The 19,548-nt window shown below is 42.3% G+C and overlaps 1 protein-coding gene across 1 annotated transcript in view; it reads right to left on the minus strand.

Moving 5' to 3' along the window:
- The window catches only part of Rassf (Ras association family member), a 138,298-nt gene that overhangs the window by 73,822 nt on the left and 44,928 nt on the right, over positions 1-19,548 (minus strand). The window contains exon 5 of the mRNA XM_067127564.1: positions 6,956-7,114. Within this exon, the coding sequence (XP_066983665.1) occupies positions 6,956-7,114 (159 nt within the window). The remainder of the gene's footprint in view (positions 1-6,955; positions 7,115-19,548) is intronic.

Below are 19,548 nucleotides of genomic sequence, written 5' to 3' on the forward strand. Positions count from 1 at the left end.
TCGTTAGCCTTCAAGCATAATCTGTCCTTATCTTCTATCCTCCAAACTACATGCTGGAGTTGTAGGTCAATTTTTGCAATGCACTATCTCCAAGACATTGAAACCACCTTCAACAACTGCAGCACCTTAGGGCCCTTGTCTGTAGCAGGTATGGTAATGGGGGAGGAAGCCTAGGAGGCAACTCTTTCAACTAAATGTATTTGTCTGGATGTATGTTATACCCAAGTTACCTACCAGTTCTTTAATGGGGTGATGGTATCTTTTCTTTCTTTTTAATTTGTTTATGTAAGGTGACTAGGCATTATGGTTGGTACTTTGCCCTAGATTATGTCAGGTTTTTAAGCTTCGTATGGCATTGGAAGTTTGTCTTTAATGCACAGCTTTGATCAACACTTTCACAGCTAGCAGAATACTCCTTCACTGGAAAGTCCCTGTGTCAGTAGAGGTGTCACCACTACAGGTTGAGATGAGCTCCAATAAGAGGCAGTACCTTCCTGCAGTAGCTCTCTCGCCAGGTAAGGATCAACAAGCATTTATTGATGCTAACATCATAAATATATCCATAATGACTTTAATATTTTGGGTACAATATGTCCATGAATCCCCACCATCCATCAATGTGGGATTCAGCAATGTAATTACTGGGAAGGTATTTAAATAAAAATGACATTTTTATAATAAAATAAAGTTTTATTTATACTTCTCAGTAATTAAGAGTGGAAGCCGCCCTCCTCCCCTCACATGAACTTCTTTTTTTGCAGTAAAACAAATTGAACCACTTTTCAAGGGTTGTTCCTCTCCTTCCCAGAAAGTGGGCGGGGCCTAGTCACCGACTCAGAGGGAAGAAGTAGAGTGCATGTATTGCCACAAATTTCGAAAATTCAAGCTGCCGTCGAGTAGAAAACTACAGAGATGTCATCATTGGATAAGTATAAATAAAACTTTATTTTCTTTTTAAAATGTAATTTTTTTCATTTGTTTAACTGTACATAAGTAAATTGTTTTACTGTACAGTACACCATACAGTATGTAATGTACTGTTGCGTACACTAATTTTTTTCATCATCATCATTCCAGAATTGAGCAGCATGTTTCCAAGTGATGACGCAGATTCCCTTGATAAACCTTTGAAGGCTCCCAAGTCCATCAACTGGACCCTCTCCAGCTTCACTAGGTACAGTACAGTACAGTACATATATGGAATTATTCACTTTTTTTGTTTAAATAGTTTTATAAATTGGTATAAATTTTATAAAAAAAAGTAGTATTACAGTACTGTAATTTACTGTACATACAGTACTGTACAGATTGTATCACTATTCTATATACAGAAGTTATTCCCTCCTCCCAGCCCAACTCACCTGTAGCATCTCCAGCTTCATCCGATAAAAAGGTGCCATTGTTAAACCCCCATTCACATGACTTTTGTACCCTCTCAATCTCCAACAGGTAAGGAATTCATAATTTTTTTTACTGTATTTTTAGGCGAATAAATTTTTTAAATTGTGTTGTAAAAGACTTACTGTACTGTATTTATTACAGTACAGGTATAGTACAGGTAATATAGTACTGGACTTCCAGTATTGTATCATTTTTAGTTTTCTGAAAAGAAAACTACCGTGCCAGCTTTGTCTGTCCGTCCACACTTTTTTCTGTCTGCCCTCAGATCTTAACTACTACTGAGGCTAGAGGACTGCAAATTATGTTAATCATCCACACTCCAATCATTGAACATAGCAAATTGCAGCCCACTAGCCTCAGTAGTTTTAATTTTATTTAAGGTTAAACTTATGCCATAATCATGCATCTGGCAACGATATGGGCCAGGCCACCACCGGTCCGTGGCTCATAAAGCAGTGTACAAAGACCACCAAAAGACAGATCTATTTTCAGTGGCCTTGGTTTTATGATGTATAGAAAACTCGATTGCGCCAAAGAAACTTTGGTGCGTTTTTTCATTGTTATCTATCATTCCAAACTCCCAATCCCAGGCAGATTCCACTTCTTAGCATGTCCATCCACATAACAGGACAGTACTACAGTAATGCCCTTCCCATTAAAGAAGCCAACCGCTAAAATTAGGTAAGGAATTCTTAATTTTTTTATTTTATAAATTGTTAGTTTATAAAATACTACAGTACTGTACTGTACAGTACTAATTTTAATACAGTACTGTATTTTCATTACAGACTGCTGTGTACAGAATTCATCAGCAACTACAATAAGTGTACTGGTGTACACATGTAATGCACTCTCCATTTCCCACAACCCATCCAACAGTTTCCAGCGGTTATGTAACATGAAAATTAAAAAAAAAAAAAGATATAAGGAAATAATAACTTTTTATTTGGTATACTGTACTGTACACATATATGGTATATAACAAAATGTATTTTTACTGTATTACAGTATGAACTGTACTGTACTTCTCCATCTCCCACAACCTATCCATCAGCAGATCTTTCAAAATCACTGAAATTAGATAAGGTATTCTTCACTTTTTTATTTTTATACATTTTATTAACAGTAAGTTTTATAAAATACTGTACTGTATACTGTACAGGTATTTACACTTTACTGTTGCATACAGGACTGTACAGTACAGTACTGTGTATACTAATTTAGTAAATTTTTCCATTCCAGAATCCCCTGAAAAACGGCTGCACCAACATTATCCCAGGGGTTATGAAGCAAAAAGATTTAAAACAAAAAGTATGGAAATATCCACTTTTTTTTATTTGGTATGCTGTACATATACAGGGTATATAAAATAAAATATATTTTCACTGTAGTGGTACAGTACTAATTTTAATATTTTGCTACTATGTTCCTACTTTACAGAATTCATCAGGAACTATAGTAAATAATACCCTGTACACAGAGAACAGTTGGATTACAGGAACACAACATGGAATGTAGGTATGTACATACACAGTTTTAGTTACTGCGCCATAACTGGAATAAGGCGCTGTTAATCAGTCTAAGGCACTGTAACAAGAACTGTGGTGCCCAGTAACAGCATGCCACCAGGGATGGAACTGCCTGTATTTGGTGTAGGATGATAGTTTAAAGTATACATTTGGTGTCTGAACTATTAAAATATGCTGTTAAAAACATTTTTAGAGGGAGAGGGTCTTTGGTGTAATCAAACTATGGTTATAAGTGTTTTTAGGGGGGTTATGTCAAGTATTCACGGAATTTAGTGATTCGCTGGTGGTTGTGATCTTTATCCCAGCAGAATCCCAGGGGTTGACTGTAATGCATTTTTATTAGCAAAGCAGGCAATAAACTCTGCAGCCACATTAATCTTTCCTCTATCCCAAAGGTCCCCCACTTTGATAACTGACGCAAGTAACACAGTGATGGGCACAGTACTGGAGCAGGACACAGATGATGGTAGTCTAGTGCTGCTGTTTTTCAGCAAAGTTAACGACAGCAGTACAAAAGTACTCCACATTTACTAGAGAGTTGCTGGCAGTCCACAAAGCCATCCACAACTTCCACCACATGCTTGAAGGATGGCAGTTTCTCATACAAACGGACCACCAACCCTTGGTGCACACATTTCACAAAAACCACAGAAGCATGGTCAGCATGACAGCAGCATCACCTGTCCTCAATAGCTGAACACTCCTGCACCATCAAGTACCTGAAGGGGTCTTCAAACACTGTGGCTGACGTACTATTGAGAAACTGCAGCAAAACCATCCAGATCAGGATAGCCTATCCCAAAATAGCAGAGGCGCAAAAAGATGATGCGGACCTACAGCGACTGCGGTGGGACAACCCCGCCCTTATGTGGAGTGACCTATCTATCAACAATGGAGAGACAACCATTGCCTGCAAAACAAGTACCGGATGCCCTCACCCCAACTTGTCAGCAGGTCTCAGAAGTAGTCAGGCCGCACAACCACCCAAATTGTAGTTGAATGGTACAGCTGGATGGGGAATGAAGGCCGACATCAAAAACTGGACAAGAGAATGCCTTCTGTGTCAGATGTCAAAAATAAAAAGGCACACAGAGTAGAATAGGAGATTTCCACACAACACACTGCCATCTTGCCCACATCCAAGTTGACATAATGGGGCCTCTACCCACCTCTGAGGGGTGTAGATACCTGTTCACCATCATCGACAGAAATACCAGGTGACCAGAAGCAATACTGATACAGCAACAGACGGCGGACAAAAGCTCTCATCGGATGGGTCAGCAGACATGGAGTCCTGCAGATCATCACAAGTGATAAGGGGGGCCAACTTCACGTCCAGTTTCTAAAATGCCCACGCAGACAGTTTGGGGACAAAGATAGTACGCATGATGGCCTACAACCCAGAAGCCAACGGCATCGTCGAAAGGCTACACCAATTGCTGAAAGCATCACTCACTGCCAGATGTCAAGGCGGGAGTTGGATAAAGGAGTTACCTTGGGTCCTACTGGTGCTGCATCACCACGCATGGCATTTGACGCATATCCAGAGAAGCCCTGTACAGACAAGCATTAATATTGCCGGTAGACATCTTTCAACATCCAACGAGCCTGACATCCCCATCTGACATCCGTAAAGCATTAGAACAGATAATGCTGGCCAAGACGACTTACGACATTGCCAGAAAAGTGTACATCCCCAAAGAACTGCGGAGCATAAAATACGCATTCATGCGAGTGGACACACGCGGAGCCCCCACTCTCCCCAGCCTACTCGGGACCATACCGGATCATCCAAAGAAGAGACAAGGCCTACAAGATGACAGTTGACGGCAGGACTGTCTGGGTCTCCATCGATTGCCTCAAACTAGCATACCTCCCAGACACCGACCTACAACCGTAGGCCTCTCTAAGGGGGAGAGTCCTGTAGGGTCCCATATTGACCTACACAACCATCCATCTTATCTGGCCGTCCGAACTCATACTCTATGGGCATTCGCTCATTACAAGCATCTCCGATATACGCGCCAAGCACACGCATGTAAGAAACACAGCCGACACCATACATCCATTTTATGTATACTGTCATTCATAAGAATGTCACATCAAATGTATCATTCCTAATAGAGGCAATACAATGTCAGCTCTCCAGATATATTTATTAGAACTCTGTTTGCAACTTGTATATAGAATTATGTACAATTCTCCATTCTCAAACAAACACAGTTAACTGTATATTAATCTCTATTTTGTTTGCCTAGTGTCAGGCACTATATGCCCTTGACCTTTCTGTTTGTTGTTTTGACTAAATCAGTTAGTTTGTAGACACTGCCTCTTACTCACACCTTCGTTACAGTATCACTTTAAAATCACTACCTTTGTGAATTTTACATTCTAGTGGTAGTTCTGCGTTACTTTCTAATGTAACCACATTTCCTTTTCATCTCTATTAAGAGGTCACTGCTAATTTGTCTTGATTGTCAGATAATGTATGGCTTGCCAAGGACCAATGCCTAACCTTGTTGTGGCATTTTGATGAACAACTTGACTGCTGACTATATTTCATACTTCTACTGTAAAGTCAAAAGCATTATTAAGCAGAGAGAGTAAACTAGTTTTACTATATTATATTACTGAAAATTCTACAGCAAACCAAAATTTAGAAGCACTAGTTTAATTGTGGAATATTGACCACAGCCTGTTCTCCAGCGTACAGCCTCTGGCCACCATGCTCCAAGGCAAGAGCAGAAACATCACTCCAAGCTAGAGTCCATGTTGTTGCAAGAACCTTTACATCTTACTTTTTCCATTATGTGTTGCAAGTCATATTCAAACACATGCTTAAGTTTTAGATGAATTGTAACTGTGAGCAGAGATTCCCACTTTATACTTAGTCCAAGGAGAGGGGAGTTCAAGTACTGGAGGACATACTATGTTTACATTTACTTACTCAAAAATTATCTTGGTTCTAATTATGAATGGTAATGATTGATTGTTTATAAAAATATAATTTGATTTAAAAGCCTATTGTTGTGCAGAACTTCATTGTCTCTTCACTCCACTTGGCATGGTTACTATGTTACACAGAGAGAGAAAAACAGGCATTCCATCACCTTTGCCTCGCCAATTGCAGCTCAGGATGATCAACATTTATACACTCATCTCTAGATGTTCATGATCCACCGCTCCACAGTCTAGCCTACACTCACTGGACAGCACATGTTTAGGGGAGCATTGTTAGCCACAAAAGGAAAAGACACTGAAAGTGCAGTTCCTGGTCTAAAGACAAAACTGAAGTAATAAACAGCTAAGACAAAATGGAGAAGCAAAGGTAAATGTTACTGTCCTGAGGCAAATGGCAAAACATTCTGGTTAAACTATTCCTGTTATGAAATGAGGAAAGAGCAAAATTTACTCCACAAGGCTGAAGTTAACACAAATAAAATTTGGGTAATCTGAACAAAACTTGCATACCAATTTGAAAGACACAAATGAACAGCTTCCCTAGAAACTGAAATAAGTGAGTAATCACCAATACAGTAGTAGCAAGCAAGCCACCAACAGAAAGGCACAAAGATGAATGCACACAGCACTATGCAAAAAACATGGATTAATAAATTTATTTAAAGTAATGAATGTTCACATTACAAAAACTGAAAAAAACAATAATCCTGGGAAACATGGCCAACTCCAAAGGAGTCATATGAAAGGACTCCTTTACCTTCCAGGCCAACAGAGCACGAGTGGGGTATGAATAGGTGGGCCTTTTTTCCTTGGAATTGTATGTACCATATAAAAATGAGTTAACCTAATGTTGGGCAATGAAACTAAGCTACTTTGAACTTCGTAAAAATTTACAAGGGGTCTTTCAAGCCTTTATTCCATTTTCTTAGAAAACGGAAGAGAGCTTAGACTTTGGAGTTATACTGGCTGTACGTCACTAACGAAAACTTTTAAGAAATCAAGAAGTTCCATTACAAAAGTTGTATTAATGTCAAACTGCCAATATTCTAATACAGTGAACTAACCTCATCATCACTATTATCAGAGTAAAAGTCAGTAGAGTTAACTGTTGACCTTCTGCGAACGGCTATAGTTCTCTGGTCATCTTCTTCCTTCAGATGTATCACATTTCGCACGCCCCAGTAGATTCTCAAAACGCCTTCCAATATCATTCGTCCATTAGCCTGTTTTATAAGCCACAAAAGGATATTATACTGTCCACAGAACAAAATTAAACACAAGAATGCAAACTGGAAAGTCCTTTCTATTATGCTGTTAATATATACCAATAATATTGTTATAAGTGACAGCATTTGTATATTATAGACCTCATCATACATATATAGTTCATACCATTTTGTTGCTTTACAAGCAACTGTGCAAAATATAAAAATGCTCAGTGCAGATCAAAGCACATCTATTAAACATTCACCCTTGTCACTCTTAAGCTAAGACTCAAAAACTCACCTCTGACCCACAGCCTTACTTAGCCCGTGTAAGTGAACTGAAAAAGTGAAGTTCACTGATAACTGCTATTGAAACTTTTTGACTTATTGGCTATTAATACCTAAAGGCTCAACACACAAGAAATAAAAAAAAATACACAGTACAGTAATACCCCGAACTTGCATGATTCAAGTTGCACAAAGTCACAGGCACAAGAACTTTTCATTGGAACCTAACTAATTATCATACACAAGTTTTTCACAGACACTCGAACATTTGTGAATACTGTACTGAGAAACTCTGCAAAAGTGTTTATGTTTAATTTTATGTAATTTATAAGTTTTCAAGCTTTAATGTGTAAATTAAATAACATTAAAAAAATAACAATTTCTCTCTCTCTCTCTCTCTTACTGAGGTGAGAGAATTTTTATGGTAAGATATGTTTATTTGTTTTGTATGATAAATTTTTTACCTAATAATAAGTACTAATTTTCAAATAATAAGATTAATAAGATTAAACAATAATAATAATAATAATAATAATAATAATAATAATAATAATAATAATAATAATAATAATACAACCGTAACTACAAAAATCGTATGTGACACGTATTTTAAACAAACATTTTTCCCTCATCTTCTCGAAGGCAAAAGCTGTCAGACATGTCACTTTAACATGAAAAGAAAGGGTAGTGTTGCTAATTAGTGGTCAAATGTTTCTTGTAATTCTCTCTCTCTCTCTCTCTGTCCGTAATAATTCATAAAAAATTTCACTCTCTTAAGAAAGGACAACTGTTATCTCTCTCTCTCTCTCTCTCTCTCTCTCTCTCTCTCTCTCTCTCTCTCTCTCTCTCTCTCTCTCTCTTTGTTCGTAGTTAGTGCAACTTACATATTACTTTCCTTTATGTCTTTAACTGTACAGTAGATAATTTTAAATTGATCTAATTTTACCTGTACCATTTACAAACTGTCAATGCGCCATTCTAAAACGTAGAGACAGAGCATTTCATAACAAAGAGAAAGAGACAGAATAAAGAAGTTTTTAAAAACAAGGTTGATAAGACTTCTAAAAATAGATCGGTGGAATGAGGGGTTATTTTTTTTTAAGGGTAATTTATTAAGCCAACTTTTAAATGAAATTACAGTAACTTTAATTTCACTTAAAAGTTAGTTTAATACTAAATTTCCATCTTTTGACATCTAAAGTAAGAATAACCTCTCTCTCTCTCTCTCCATAATAATTCATAAATAATTCAACTTGATATTTCAAGTAAGGACAATCTCTCTCTCTCTCTCTCTCTCTCTCTCTCTCTCTCTCTCTCTCTCTCTCTCTCTCTCTCTCAGTCTCCGTAACAATTGATGAATAATTTCACTCTCTTAAGTATGGACAACCCTTCTCTCTCTCTCTCTCTCTCTCTCGTTATTCTCTCAGTCTCAGTAACAATTGATGAATAATTTCACTCTCTCAAGTAAGACAACCCTTCTCTCTCTCTCTCTCTCTCTCTCTCTCATTCATGGTTAGCGCTCTCACATTTTTACAACTTCTTATTCATCTGTACATCTTTACCTGCACAGTATATGATTTAAATTTATCTAATTTTACCTGTACCGTCTAGGAAGTGTAAATGTGCTAGTGCAGCAAATACGTTCTAAAACATAGACATAATAGCTAATAGTTGTATTAGTCAAAATAAAAAACAGTTTGTTCATGAAAAAGCATTTCAAAACAAAGAGAAAGAGATGTAGAATAAAAAAAGTTATTAAAAAGAGGTTGAGAAGACTTCTAAAAATAGACTGATCGGAAGGGGAGAGTGACAGAAATTTTCTTCCAACTCTATTTTTATGTCAACTATTTATTTCTTTTTTTAAGGGTAATGTATTAAGCTAACTTTTAAATGAAATTACAGTAATTTTAATTTCATTAAAAGTTAACTTACTAATTTGGGAGCATGATTAGGGTCATATTTAGTGTTTAAACTTTAGAAATAAGCATATATTTTTTTAGACCATGCCTAACTTATGCGAAAATTCACCTTGCGCGAGGGGTTCTGGAACCTAACCTCACATAAGTTCGGGGTATGACTGTATATAATATTACAAACACTACAATATCAATACTGTATTCAAGAAGTTCAAGCAGACCCCTGTGATAACATTAACTCTCACAGAGTGTGCCCAACAGAAATGATTTATCAATATACTGGATCCTAACTAATGATGACCGTACATCTTAAACATTCAAAACTAAAAATATTAGGAGTTTTGGATTCTGACAATTTTTTATAAGGATTTGTTTTCAAGACGTAACACATTTGTTGTTGGGAGGCAGAAAACTAGGCAATTACACATAACATTTATTTCTGAGCTCGGCCCCGTGTCACCCGGTGAAATTCCATTCTTACACGAATTTCTAGGTATAAATATTGCTAAATATACCAGAGAAAAAAGCTTTCAGGAATGCTGGAGTTACTACCCCCAGATCGAGCATCTTCGATGAAGATGTCGGTATAACCAAGGGTGAGTGAAGGAATCACAACCACAGAGCCACACTCGATAGACATCCCCATGTCAATATCCCCGAGAAGAGTGAGGGGCCGTACCAGCGCCCACGCTCCCCAGCCCGCCACGCGGCGACTCCAGCGCCATCTGAACTCATTCCATTTCTAGCACTTGATTCTGACGCTGCGGTGTTTTGTTTTGCCTTGTGTTTTTGGCTTATTTTGCATCTTCATCATGTCATCGAGCAGCTTTACCATGTCCAAGTTAAGTACCATCTTATTGTGGGGTTGTCTTATGATTTGTTGGCTGTCTTAGCCTGTAATTATTAATTATTCGTGGCTTTGTTATGACGCTACGGCGTCCCCCAGCCAGCCATGTTGTCCGCAAGGTTTACCCACTCAGCTTGTTCTGTTTGGGTTTTTCCTGGTCGGCTCATGCCTTATACTTCCCCATAGGTCTCATCCTGGTGGTTTTCTAAGCGGGATTGTTCGGTTTCTTTTCTAACGATAATGTTTTTTGATCCGTTCCTTTAGGGTTCCCGCATCGGGTTCCGTTTTGTTCCCGCTAGTTATCTCCCCAGGATGTTTCCTCTTGACAATTTAGCTTAATAATTATATTTATATTCATTATTTTTATTGGCTGGTGCTCGACATCATGCTATCTCTGCGTTGTCTAGTTCCGTGGGGACGTCAGGCTCATCCTGTCGCTTCCTTCAGTTAGGCTATGCGCCAAACACAAGTATATTTTTATTTTATTTTATATTGTTTATTTTCACACACATTTGGTGATTTATTTGGTTAATTATGCCTTAGCCTAGTGTACGTTAGGCTTTTATTACCCCTTGACCTCCTGTTCTCCCTTCCCTTGAGTTAGGTTAAGCGAGAGGATGGGGTCAGCAGGTTGAGGGATTTCTGTTGTCGTGCCTTCCTCTGTCCGTTGTTTGGGTGTGGAGTGAGTCCCCATTCTCTTCCCCCTTCTTTACGAAGGGGTTGAAGTTTTTTCCGTGGGCATATCTCCTCCATGAGCGTTACACCTCCCTTACGTTCGGCTCTGGCTGGTCTTCGACTCTGAAATTCTCTCCCTGTTGTTCCCTTTTTTCCCCCTTTTCCTTCTCCCCCACCTTTTTTAATTTTGATCATAGGCTACGTCTATGTGTATAGGTGAGAGTACAGAGGTCTTGGTCGTTTTTTCCCCCTTTCCCTTAGGTGTAGGCCATGATTTTAGGTATCATGCAGTTGAGTGGGTGAGCTTCTCCCCAGTCTCCTGTTTGCCTCTGCTCTGGCCTACTACCTTCCCTGTCCACCCCCACCCTGTTTTGGGTCCAGCTTTTGTCATCTTCTCTTGGGGTGATGTCGGTGTCCACTCTCACTCCGAGTTGTGAATCTTTCTGGGTTGAGGGATTCGCTCCCTCCCAGAGCTGGTTCCAGGTGACTCATTGCTGGGCTCAATGCTTCGCCCACCCGCTCTCTAGGAACGAGCAGGTTCTCGAACTTCTCAGGTTTTCTTCTCGACCTTGTTTTATGTTCGCTCCGGCGTTCGAGATGCTTTTAGTTGGGTTGACTGGCGCTTACATCTGCCCGGTGGATCGTGGTGTTTGACAGCCTCACCCTTCTTTGGTTCTCTCGATAAGGTCCTGAGATCTCCGGTGTGGGTGGTTCCGGACTCCGAGGAACGTAGATGTGTATTTATTTTGTTAACCAATTATGTTGCCATCTTATTTATGTTATGTTTCCCGGCTCTCATCCCTGCCTGTGGACTAGTGTGTGTTTATTTATGCCCAGGGGAGGCCGATGGTTTAATTATTTTGAATTTCCCGGCTCACCCGCCCGTCGGTAGAGATATTTATTTGTTTATTATTATTTTATGATGGTCATAGAGTCCGGTGATTTCACCCCTGGGTTCTGCCGTCCTGTTCCCGGCATCCCTCGCGGTGAAGGTCCCGTTGATTTGGCCCCCTCGTTCCGCCGGTTTACTCCGGCAGTCGGGGGGGGTTTGTACCCAGCTTACCTTAATTTAAGTTACTTTTTAGTAGGCCCGTCTCTGACGAGGTTTTCATTCCAGAGTACTCCGGTGGTTTACTGAAATACCCTTGCCTGCTTAGTTTAAGTTTCTTAGGAAGGTAATACTCATTTACTGTTTTCACTTACAGACTGTTCGCTGTGAGGCCGGGTGTTCCGCCACTCTTCAGCAACCCTATGGCCATGTGGTGTGTCGGACCCACGCTGGTTGTGTGATCCGACTGGATGATCTGATTGTTTGGCACCGGAGGGCTGCGAGGTGTGCTTTGCTCTTTGCGTGGTGCACCCAGGATAAAAGTCGGTAAGCTATTTGCTTTCCACTCGCATGTTAATTCTGCCTTCCATATTGCAATGTTTAGCGATATTTTGTAATTTATTTTATTTAGGTATTTTTAGTCTCCCTTTGACTCACCCCTTTTTCAGGCCGATTTCGAGTCCTCTAAGAAAGAGGCTCTTGAGTCCCTCCGCGCAAATTGGCTGGGTTTGGGAGGAACGTTCCGTCGGGGAAGCCATACGTCCTCGACGAGAAGTGGAGAGACCTTCTCTACCCCGGAGCCCGGATCGCTGCGGCCGTACCAACTGAAGTGGCCGCACCCATCATCGAGCAGATCCGGGTCGTGACCCAGCCACTCATAGATGAGACCCTCTACGCGGAGGTTTCAGAAGACGTCGCCGCTCTGGACCTGGATTTAGAGCCTCTGAATACTGAGCAGGACCAGGTAGGTGGTGAGGTAAGTGAGGCAGTGGGGGCGGGCGCCCTATTTGATTCCCCTTCTTCATCAACCTCTTCCTTTCAGGGCTTCGGCAAAGGAGCGAGTAAGAGGGCGGCCAGACTCAGCCCTCCTCACCAGCCTCCCTTTGACTCTGAGGCGTTTGCTGGGATGCTCTAGCTAGATTTTGCCTTTGGGAGGTTTGACATTGCAAGCTTTGAACCGGACAGACTGTAAAAGTCAGGAGAATCCGATTGCTGATATGGCTCGCTCGGCGGTGCGGACCCAGTTATCAGATCCTGATACTGCTTCCTCCTCCTTTTGACGTTGGAAACCCGTGGCGTTTTGCTCTACATGCCATTCGCCATGAGGATACCCTGACAATCGAGGGTTTGGGCACACGCCTGGAGGAGTTGGAGTTCTTCCCTCCTGACCTCTTGCCCCCTATCCAGGCTTTATAGGCTGGCGGAGGAAGCCTGGGTATGTTCAGATAAGGTCCCAAAGGAGACGGTGATCTTCCCTAGGGACCAAGACTCATCGGCTCTGCTTCGCACTCTCACGGAGTGGCAAGCAGAGAATACAAAGCTCACTCTGTTCAGGGAACTATACCATGTTCTCCTTAGGAGACAAGTTGCCCACTCCCTGCCTGAATAAAGTTGCTTTGGCGACTGCTCAGGCCTGCTTCGAAGGCAAACCCTTGCCTCAGCTCAGGGAGACGGACTCCACATCCCTGGTGTTCCCGGGAGGTGAGGAGTTCTGGAGGGACGCCCCATCTACTTTCACGGTGGGTAAATTAGATGCCTTCTGTGCATCCTCACAATTCAGTGAGCAGCTTCCCAAACTCCCAGAAGCTCTCCTGAAGACGGAGTTCGAGGCAAGGACGAGACTGAGCCGGTCTTTGAATTCCTTGTGTCTGTCAGAGACGGTGGCCGTCTCATGCGCAGACGAACAGCTCTTCCAGGTTCTGGCTAAATCCCTGTTGGCAGGTTTTCAGTCAGACCTGTATGACTTCATGGTGGCTAAGTTGGAGTGCCGCAAAATTCATTTTTATGCGGATGCCACCATTCGTCATGAGCCTAATAAGCTCATGAAGAGCTCCATCTGGGGGACTAACCTCTTCCCAGAGGACGAAGTCTCGAAGGTCCTGGGCGAAGCTACTAGGGCTAATCAAAGCCTACGAGCTAGGTGGGGTATTTCCGCCTTCAAACGGAAAACTCCCAAAGCTGGTGGTTCCCAGGGTAAGTCGGGGAAACGCTTCAGGAGAAGGAGGCCTCATCCCCAGACAGTGGTTCAAGCTGTCCCAATCTCGGCGGTAGGCCAACCCTCCACCTCCAAGGCTCAACCCCACCAATACGTGCTGGTTCAACCAGCCTAACCCCTTGCTGCACCATCGTTGCGTCTCTTCTCCGCGTACAACTCCTCCTATGAGGGCCGTGGGGTCTTTCACGGCCTTAATAGAAGTGCAAAGGGAGAGGCAGGGGTCGCCCCATACAGAGGTAGAGCTGGATCCGCCTCTCGGGAAAATCAGGCCGTGGTAGAGGAAGCAAACCCTCTTCCTCCCACTGAGACCAGTCAGGTAGGTGGTCGCCTCTACTGGTTCAAAGACCAGTGGACCTTCAGCCCCTGGGCACACAGCATTGTGTCCAAAGGTCTGGGTTGGAGCTGGATCAAGGATCCCCTCCTTTGACCAAGTTTTACCAACCCCCTCCAAAACCCTACAGGACTTTTGTAACAGAGCTTCTCAACAAGAGAGCAATAAAAAAAAAGTAAGGCACCTCAAATTTCAAGGCAGGTTGTTCACGGTCCCAAAGAAAGATTCCGGCCAACAAAGAGTGATTCTAGATCTATCATGTCTAAATCGCTACATAAGATGCGACAAGTTTACGCATGCTTTACGGTAGCTCAGGTGCGGACTCTACTTCCGTGGAGCCGTCACCACCTCTTATCGATCTTTCAGGCGCTTACTATCACGTCCCGGTTGCGCGGAACTTCTCTCCTTCCTGGGTTTCAAACTGGAAACAAGCCTACTCCTTCAGAGTCATGCCTTTTCAGACTCAATGTAGCCCCAGAATTTTTACGAAGCTGGCGGAAACAGTCGTTCAGCAACTACGGTCCCGGGGAATCTCCCTGGCGGCTTACCTGGACGATTGGATAATCTGGGCTCTGACAGTTCTGGAGTGCCGGAAGGCTACGACCATAGTGATCAAGTTTCTGGAGTCGTTAGGCTTTCAGCTGAACAGGGAGAAGTCCCGCCTGACTCCGGAATCCCGGTTCCAGTGGCTAGGCCTCCAATGGGACCTGACTTCGTACAGATTGTCCCTCCCGCCACCCAAGCGGAAGGAGATTGCCGCTGTGACGCTACCAGGAAATTTTGAGGACAAAGCAGCATCCCGCCGGTCTCGAGAGAAATTCTCAGCTCCTTCAATTCGCCTCAGTGACGGACCTGCTTTTGAAAGCGAAACTAAAAGATATAAACAGAGTGTGGCGGAGACGAGCCAATGTCAGGCTCAGAGACAGAGTCTCTTCAATCCCGCGAATCTTGAAGACAAGACTCGGCCATGGTCCACAGCCAGTGGCCTGTCGAGAACGGTTCCACTTCAATTTCCCCCTCCGGCGTTGGTAATCCACACGGGCGCTTCATTAAGCGGTTGGGAGGGTACTCACCAAAACAAAAAGTTCAAGGAAACGTGGTCTACAATGTTCCAACAGTTTCATATAAACACCTTGGAAGCTATGGCAGTGTTTCTAACACTCAAGAAACTTCGCCCCGCCAGCCAGATGCACATCAGGCTTGTGCTGGACAGCGCCGTGGTGGTTCATTGCATCAACAGGGGCGGCTACAAATCAGGTCGCGTAAACCAGGTGATAGTAGCTATCTTCTCCTTGGCGAACAAGCACGGCTGGCATCTGTCAGCCACCCACCTAGCGGGGTGCGGGCGTGGTGGCGGACTCCTGTCCAGGACTACTCCGTTGGAGATGGAGTGGTCTCTGGACGGGGCTCCTTCAAGTGGATTCGCCGCCGGGTTCCGGGCCTCCAAGTGGGTCTGTTAATAATAATACGGAGAGCAATCACAAGCTTCCTGTTACGTGGCTCCCAACCTGGAACCCCAGGCTTTCGCCACGGATGCGATGTCCATAGATTGGAATTGTTGGGAGGGGATTTATCTGTTTCCTCCGATAAACATGTTGTTAAAAGTCCTACACAAACTCAGGTCATTCAACGGCCAATTAGCTCTAGTAGCTCCCTATTGGCCGAAGAGCAACTGGTTTCCTCTACTACAGGAACTCAAGTTGCGGTGTCATCAGATACCCAAACCCAGACTGACCCAAGTAGTACAAACAAAGACTGTGTCAGCTTCCTTAAGAATTCAGAATGCACTGGTTTTATGGACTTTATAAAGTTGAGATTCTACTCTCAGACAGTACGATTCGGCAGTCAAAAAATTGGCGTCCTTTTTAAAGGCATCTGGAGCTCAAACTATGACAACCAACCTAGCAGTTACTTTCTTTAGGTCATTGTTTGAAAAAGGCCTTGCCCCGGCCACTATTACTACAGCTAAATCAGCCTTAAAGAAGGTATTTTTGTACGGTTTTAATATCGACCTTACAGATTCATACTTCTCCTCCATCCCCAGAGCATGTGCCCGTTTGAGACCAGTAACTCGCCCTCCTTCCGTTACCTGGTTCCTCAACGATGTTTTGAAATTAGCCACTGACATTGATAATTCTCTATGCTCATATTTGGATCTGTTAAGGAAAACCTTGTTTCTGATTAGCTTGGCTTCAGGTGCCAGAATTTCAGAGCTATCGGCCCTCACTAGAGGTGATGATCATGTTAATTTCCTTTCGTCTGGAGAAGTCCTCCTTTCCCCTGATCATACGTTCCTAGCTAAGAATGAAGACCCACAGGACAGGTGGTCCCCCTGGAAGGTGGTGCTTCTTCCTCAGGACCAGTCATTATGTCCAGTATATACCTTAAAGTCTTACCTACAAAGAACTCCACAGTTTAAGTCGGGTCCTCTTTTCATCAGGGAGAAAGGCGGTACTCTCTCTTTTGAATGCTATAAGACAACAAATTCTGTATTTTATTAAACAAGCTAACCAGTTCAGTTCCAAAGGTTCATGATATCCGAGCAGTAGCTACCTCCACTAATTATTTTTATAATATGGATTTTGCCGAACTTACCAAGTATACAGGATGAAAATCACCTATAGTGTTTAAACGCCACTATTTAAAATCACTCGAAGCTCTAAAATTTTCTACAGTGGCTGTGGGAAGTGTCATCTCCCCACCTTAATTATCCTTATCCCTTTCCTTTCCCCCCCACCCGCCTGCCTCATTTATTTCACTGCCTGGCTTTCTGGATCGATCATGCCTCGCTGCCTTGCTCCTCATACTCGATACTGGTATTACCTGATTATTGCTTGTCTTGTGATTTGGATTTGATATGTTGTGGATTTAGATTAAGTCAGAGGTACTGAAGCGGTTTTTATTTTGCTTCATGTACCTCAAATATTTTTGTCTTTCAATTGTATCTCATTGCTCTTAGGTTTAAGTTTGTAATTACTGGTTATTCTATTGGATTGTAGGGGCCTTTTATTTTCCCTTATTTGTACTATATGTTAGTGTTTCTACCTTGTTCCTAGGTTAAGTTTACTATTTCATTATATCCTTTTGATGTGAGGTGTATTATGCCACCGGTATTTACCTATAGTTAAGCCCAATTTTCATTGTTGAGATATTTTTATTAAATCTATTTTTCCATAGCATGTGTTTCTTTCCAATTACCTTTTGTATTCTGTTGTAGCTTTGCAGTCTTGGCATGATTCTCTGACACTATTTCACCGGGTGACACGGGGCCGAGCTCAGAAAAGGGATTTTGACAAAGGAAAAATGATATTTTCATAATAAAATAAATTTTTGAACATACTTACCTGGTAGTTATATATATAGCTTAAGTCCCTGACGTCACGGCAGAATTTCAAAAACTCGCGGCAATCGCCGATCGGTAGTCAGGTGAACCACCTGTGCGCCCTCTACCCAGGTACCTGGAACCATTCCAACTATTCCTCAGATCTTCCATGCCCCTAGTCTCTAGAGGGGAGGAGGGTGGGAATTTAATTATATATAACTACCAGGTAAGTATGTTCAAAAATTTATTTTATTATGAAAATATCATTTTTAAACATCTAACTTACCTGGTAGTTATATATATAGCTGATTGACACCTTTGGTGGAGGGTCAGAGACAGCCAACATCGTTGGAATTTGCTTAAGGGTTAATAAACCAACTTAAGGTCCTTACCTGGATTAAGGAAGCTGACTTCAATGAACTCCCTCATTTTGTCTGCTTTCCTTAAGAGGTCCAGCGATCCACTCAGGGGCTGAAGACCTCTAGGAGCTGCCAACCGGTGTACCAACCTCTATGTGACAGACAACCTATAATACCCTTGTTCCGGGCGCCACCAAGGAACAAAATGATCATCTGACTAAAATCAATGATTGTGGAAGACTGCGTTCAATCTTCACAAACAACCATAAAATTTCAACCATTCCAAGGTAAGAACAAAGGGTATTGTTTTATGGAATTGGATTAAGGAAGCTGAGTTCAATAAACTCCGCCTCATTATGTCTGTATTCCTTAAGAGGTCCAGCGATCCACTCAGGGGGCTGAAGACCTCTAGGAGCTGCCAACCGGTGTACCAACCTCTATGTGACAGACAACCTATAATACCCTTGTTCCGGGCATCACCAAGGAACAAAATGATCATCTGACTAAAATCAATGATTGTGGAAGACTGCGTTCAATCTTCACAAACAACCATCAAATTTCAACCATTCCAAGGCAAGAACAAAGGGTATTATTTTATAGGATTGGATTAAGGAAGCTGACTTCAATGAACTCCCTCTCATTATGTCTGCATTCCTTAAGAGATCAGCGATCCACCCAGGGGCTGAAAATCTCTAGGGGCTGTCAACCGGTGTATAACCTCTATGTGACTAGACCTCCTCTCAATACCCTTTGTTCCGGCTCTACCAAGGAACTTTCATCCCAATGATTACGGAAGACTGCGTCCCAGTCTTCACAAACAACCATAAAAATTCTCAATTCCAAGGTAAGAAAAGGGTATTGGTTTATGGGATTGTAGGGTATTCCCCTCTCCCATTACTGAATTAGATGCTATAAACGGGCACAGCGTATAGCAATCTTCGTAATGTCTTGACTTGTTTTAGATAGTGAGAGGCAAATACTAACTTGCTTCTCCAGAAGGTCGTGTCCAAGATACTCTGCAGGGACCTGTTCTGTTTAAGAGCTACAGAGGTTGCTACTGCCCTGACCTCGTGCGTCTTTACTTTCAGAATCTTGTAGTCTATCTCTCTACATTCCATATTTGCTTCTTTTATCAACTGTCTGATAAAATAAAACAGAGCATTCTTCGACATCTATACAGAGAGCTTTTTGACTGAGCACCAAAGCCCTTCTGAATTCCTTCTAAAGTCCTTTGTCCTATCCAGGTAGAGCCTTAGAACCCTTACCGGGAATAGGACTCTCTCTCTCTCCTCCCCTGTTATGTCCGTTAGGTTCGGAATCTCGAACGTTCTGGGCTAGGGTTGTGATGAGTATTCATTTTTTGCAAGGAAGCCTAGTTGCAGTGAGCAGATTGCCTTGCCTTTTATAAAATCTATATTCTTGCTGAGAGCATGTATCTCACTAACTCTTTTCGCTGCGGCCAAACTGACCAAGAAAAGAGTTTTCATGGTGAGGTCCTTTAAAGATGCCCTCTGCAAGGGATCGAACCTACTCCCCATGAGGAACCTCAGGACCACGTCTAGGTTCCATGCTGGTGAGTTCTCTATATACAAATTTGGGTTACAGAAATATTGGAAGAGGACACATGGTTGTCCTTGCACCATCCTCTAAATACCTCCCACTTGGATTGG

This window comes from Macrobrachium rosenbergii, chromosome 25, assembly GCF_040412425.1.
Source record: "Macrobrachium rosenbergii isolate ZJJX-2024 chromosome 25, ASM4041242v1, whole genome shotgun sequence".
NCBI lineage: Eukaryota > Metazoa > Arthropoda > Malacostraca > Decapoda > Palaemonidae > Macrobrachium > Macrobrachium rosenbergii.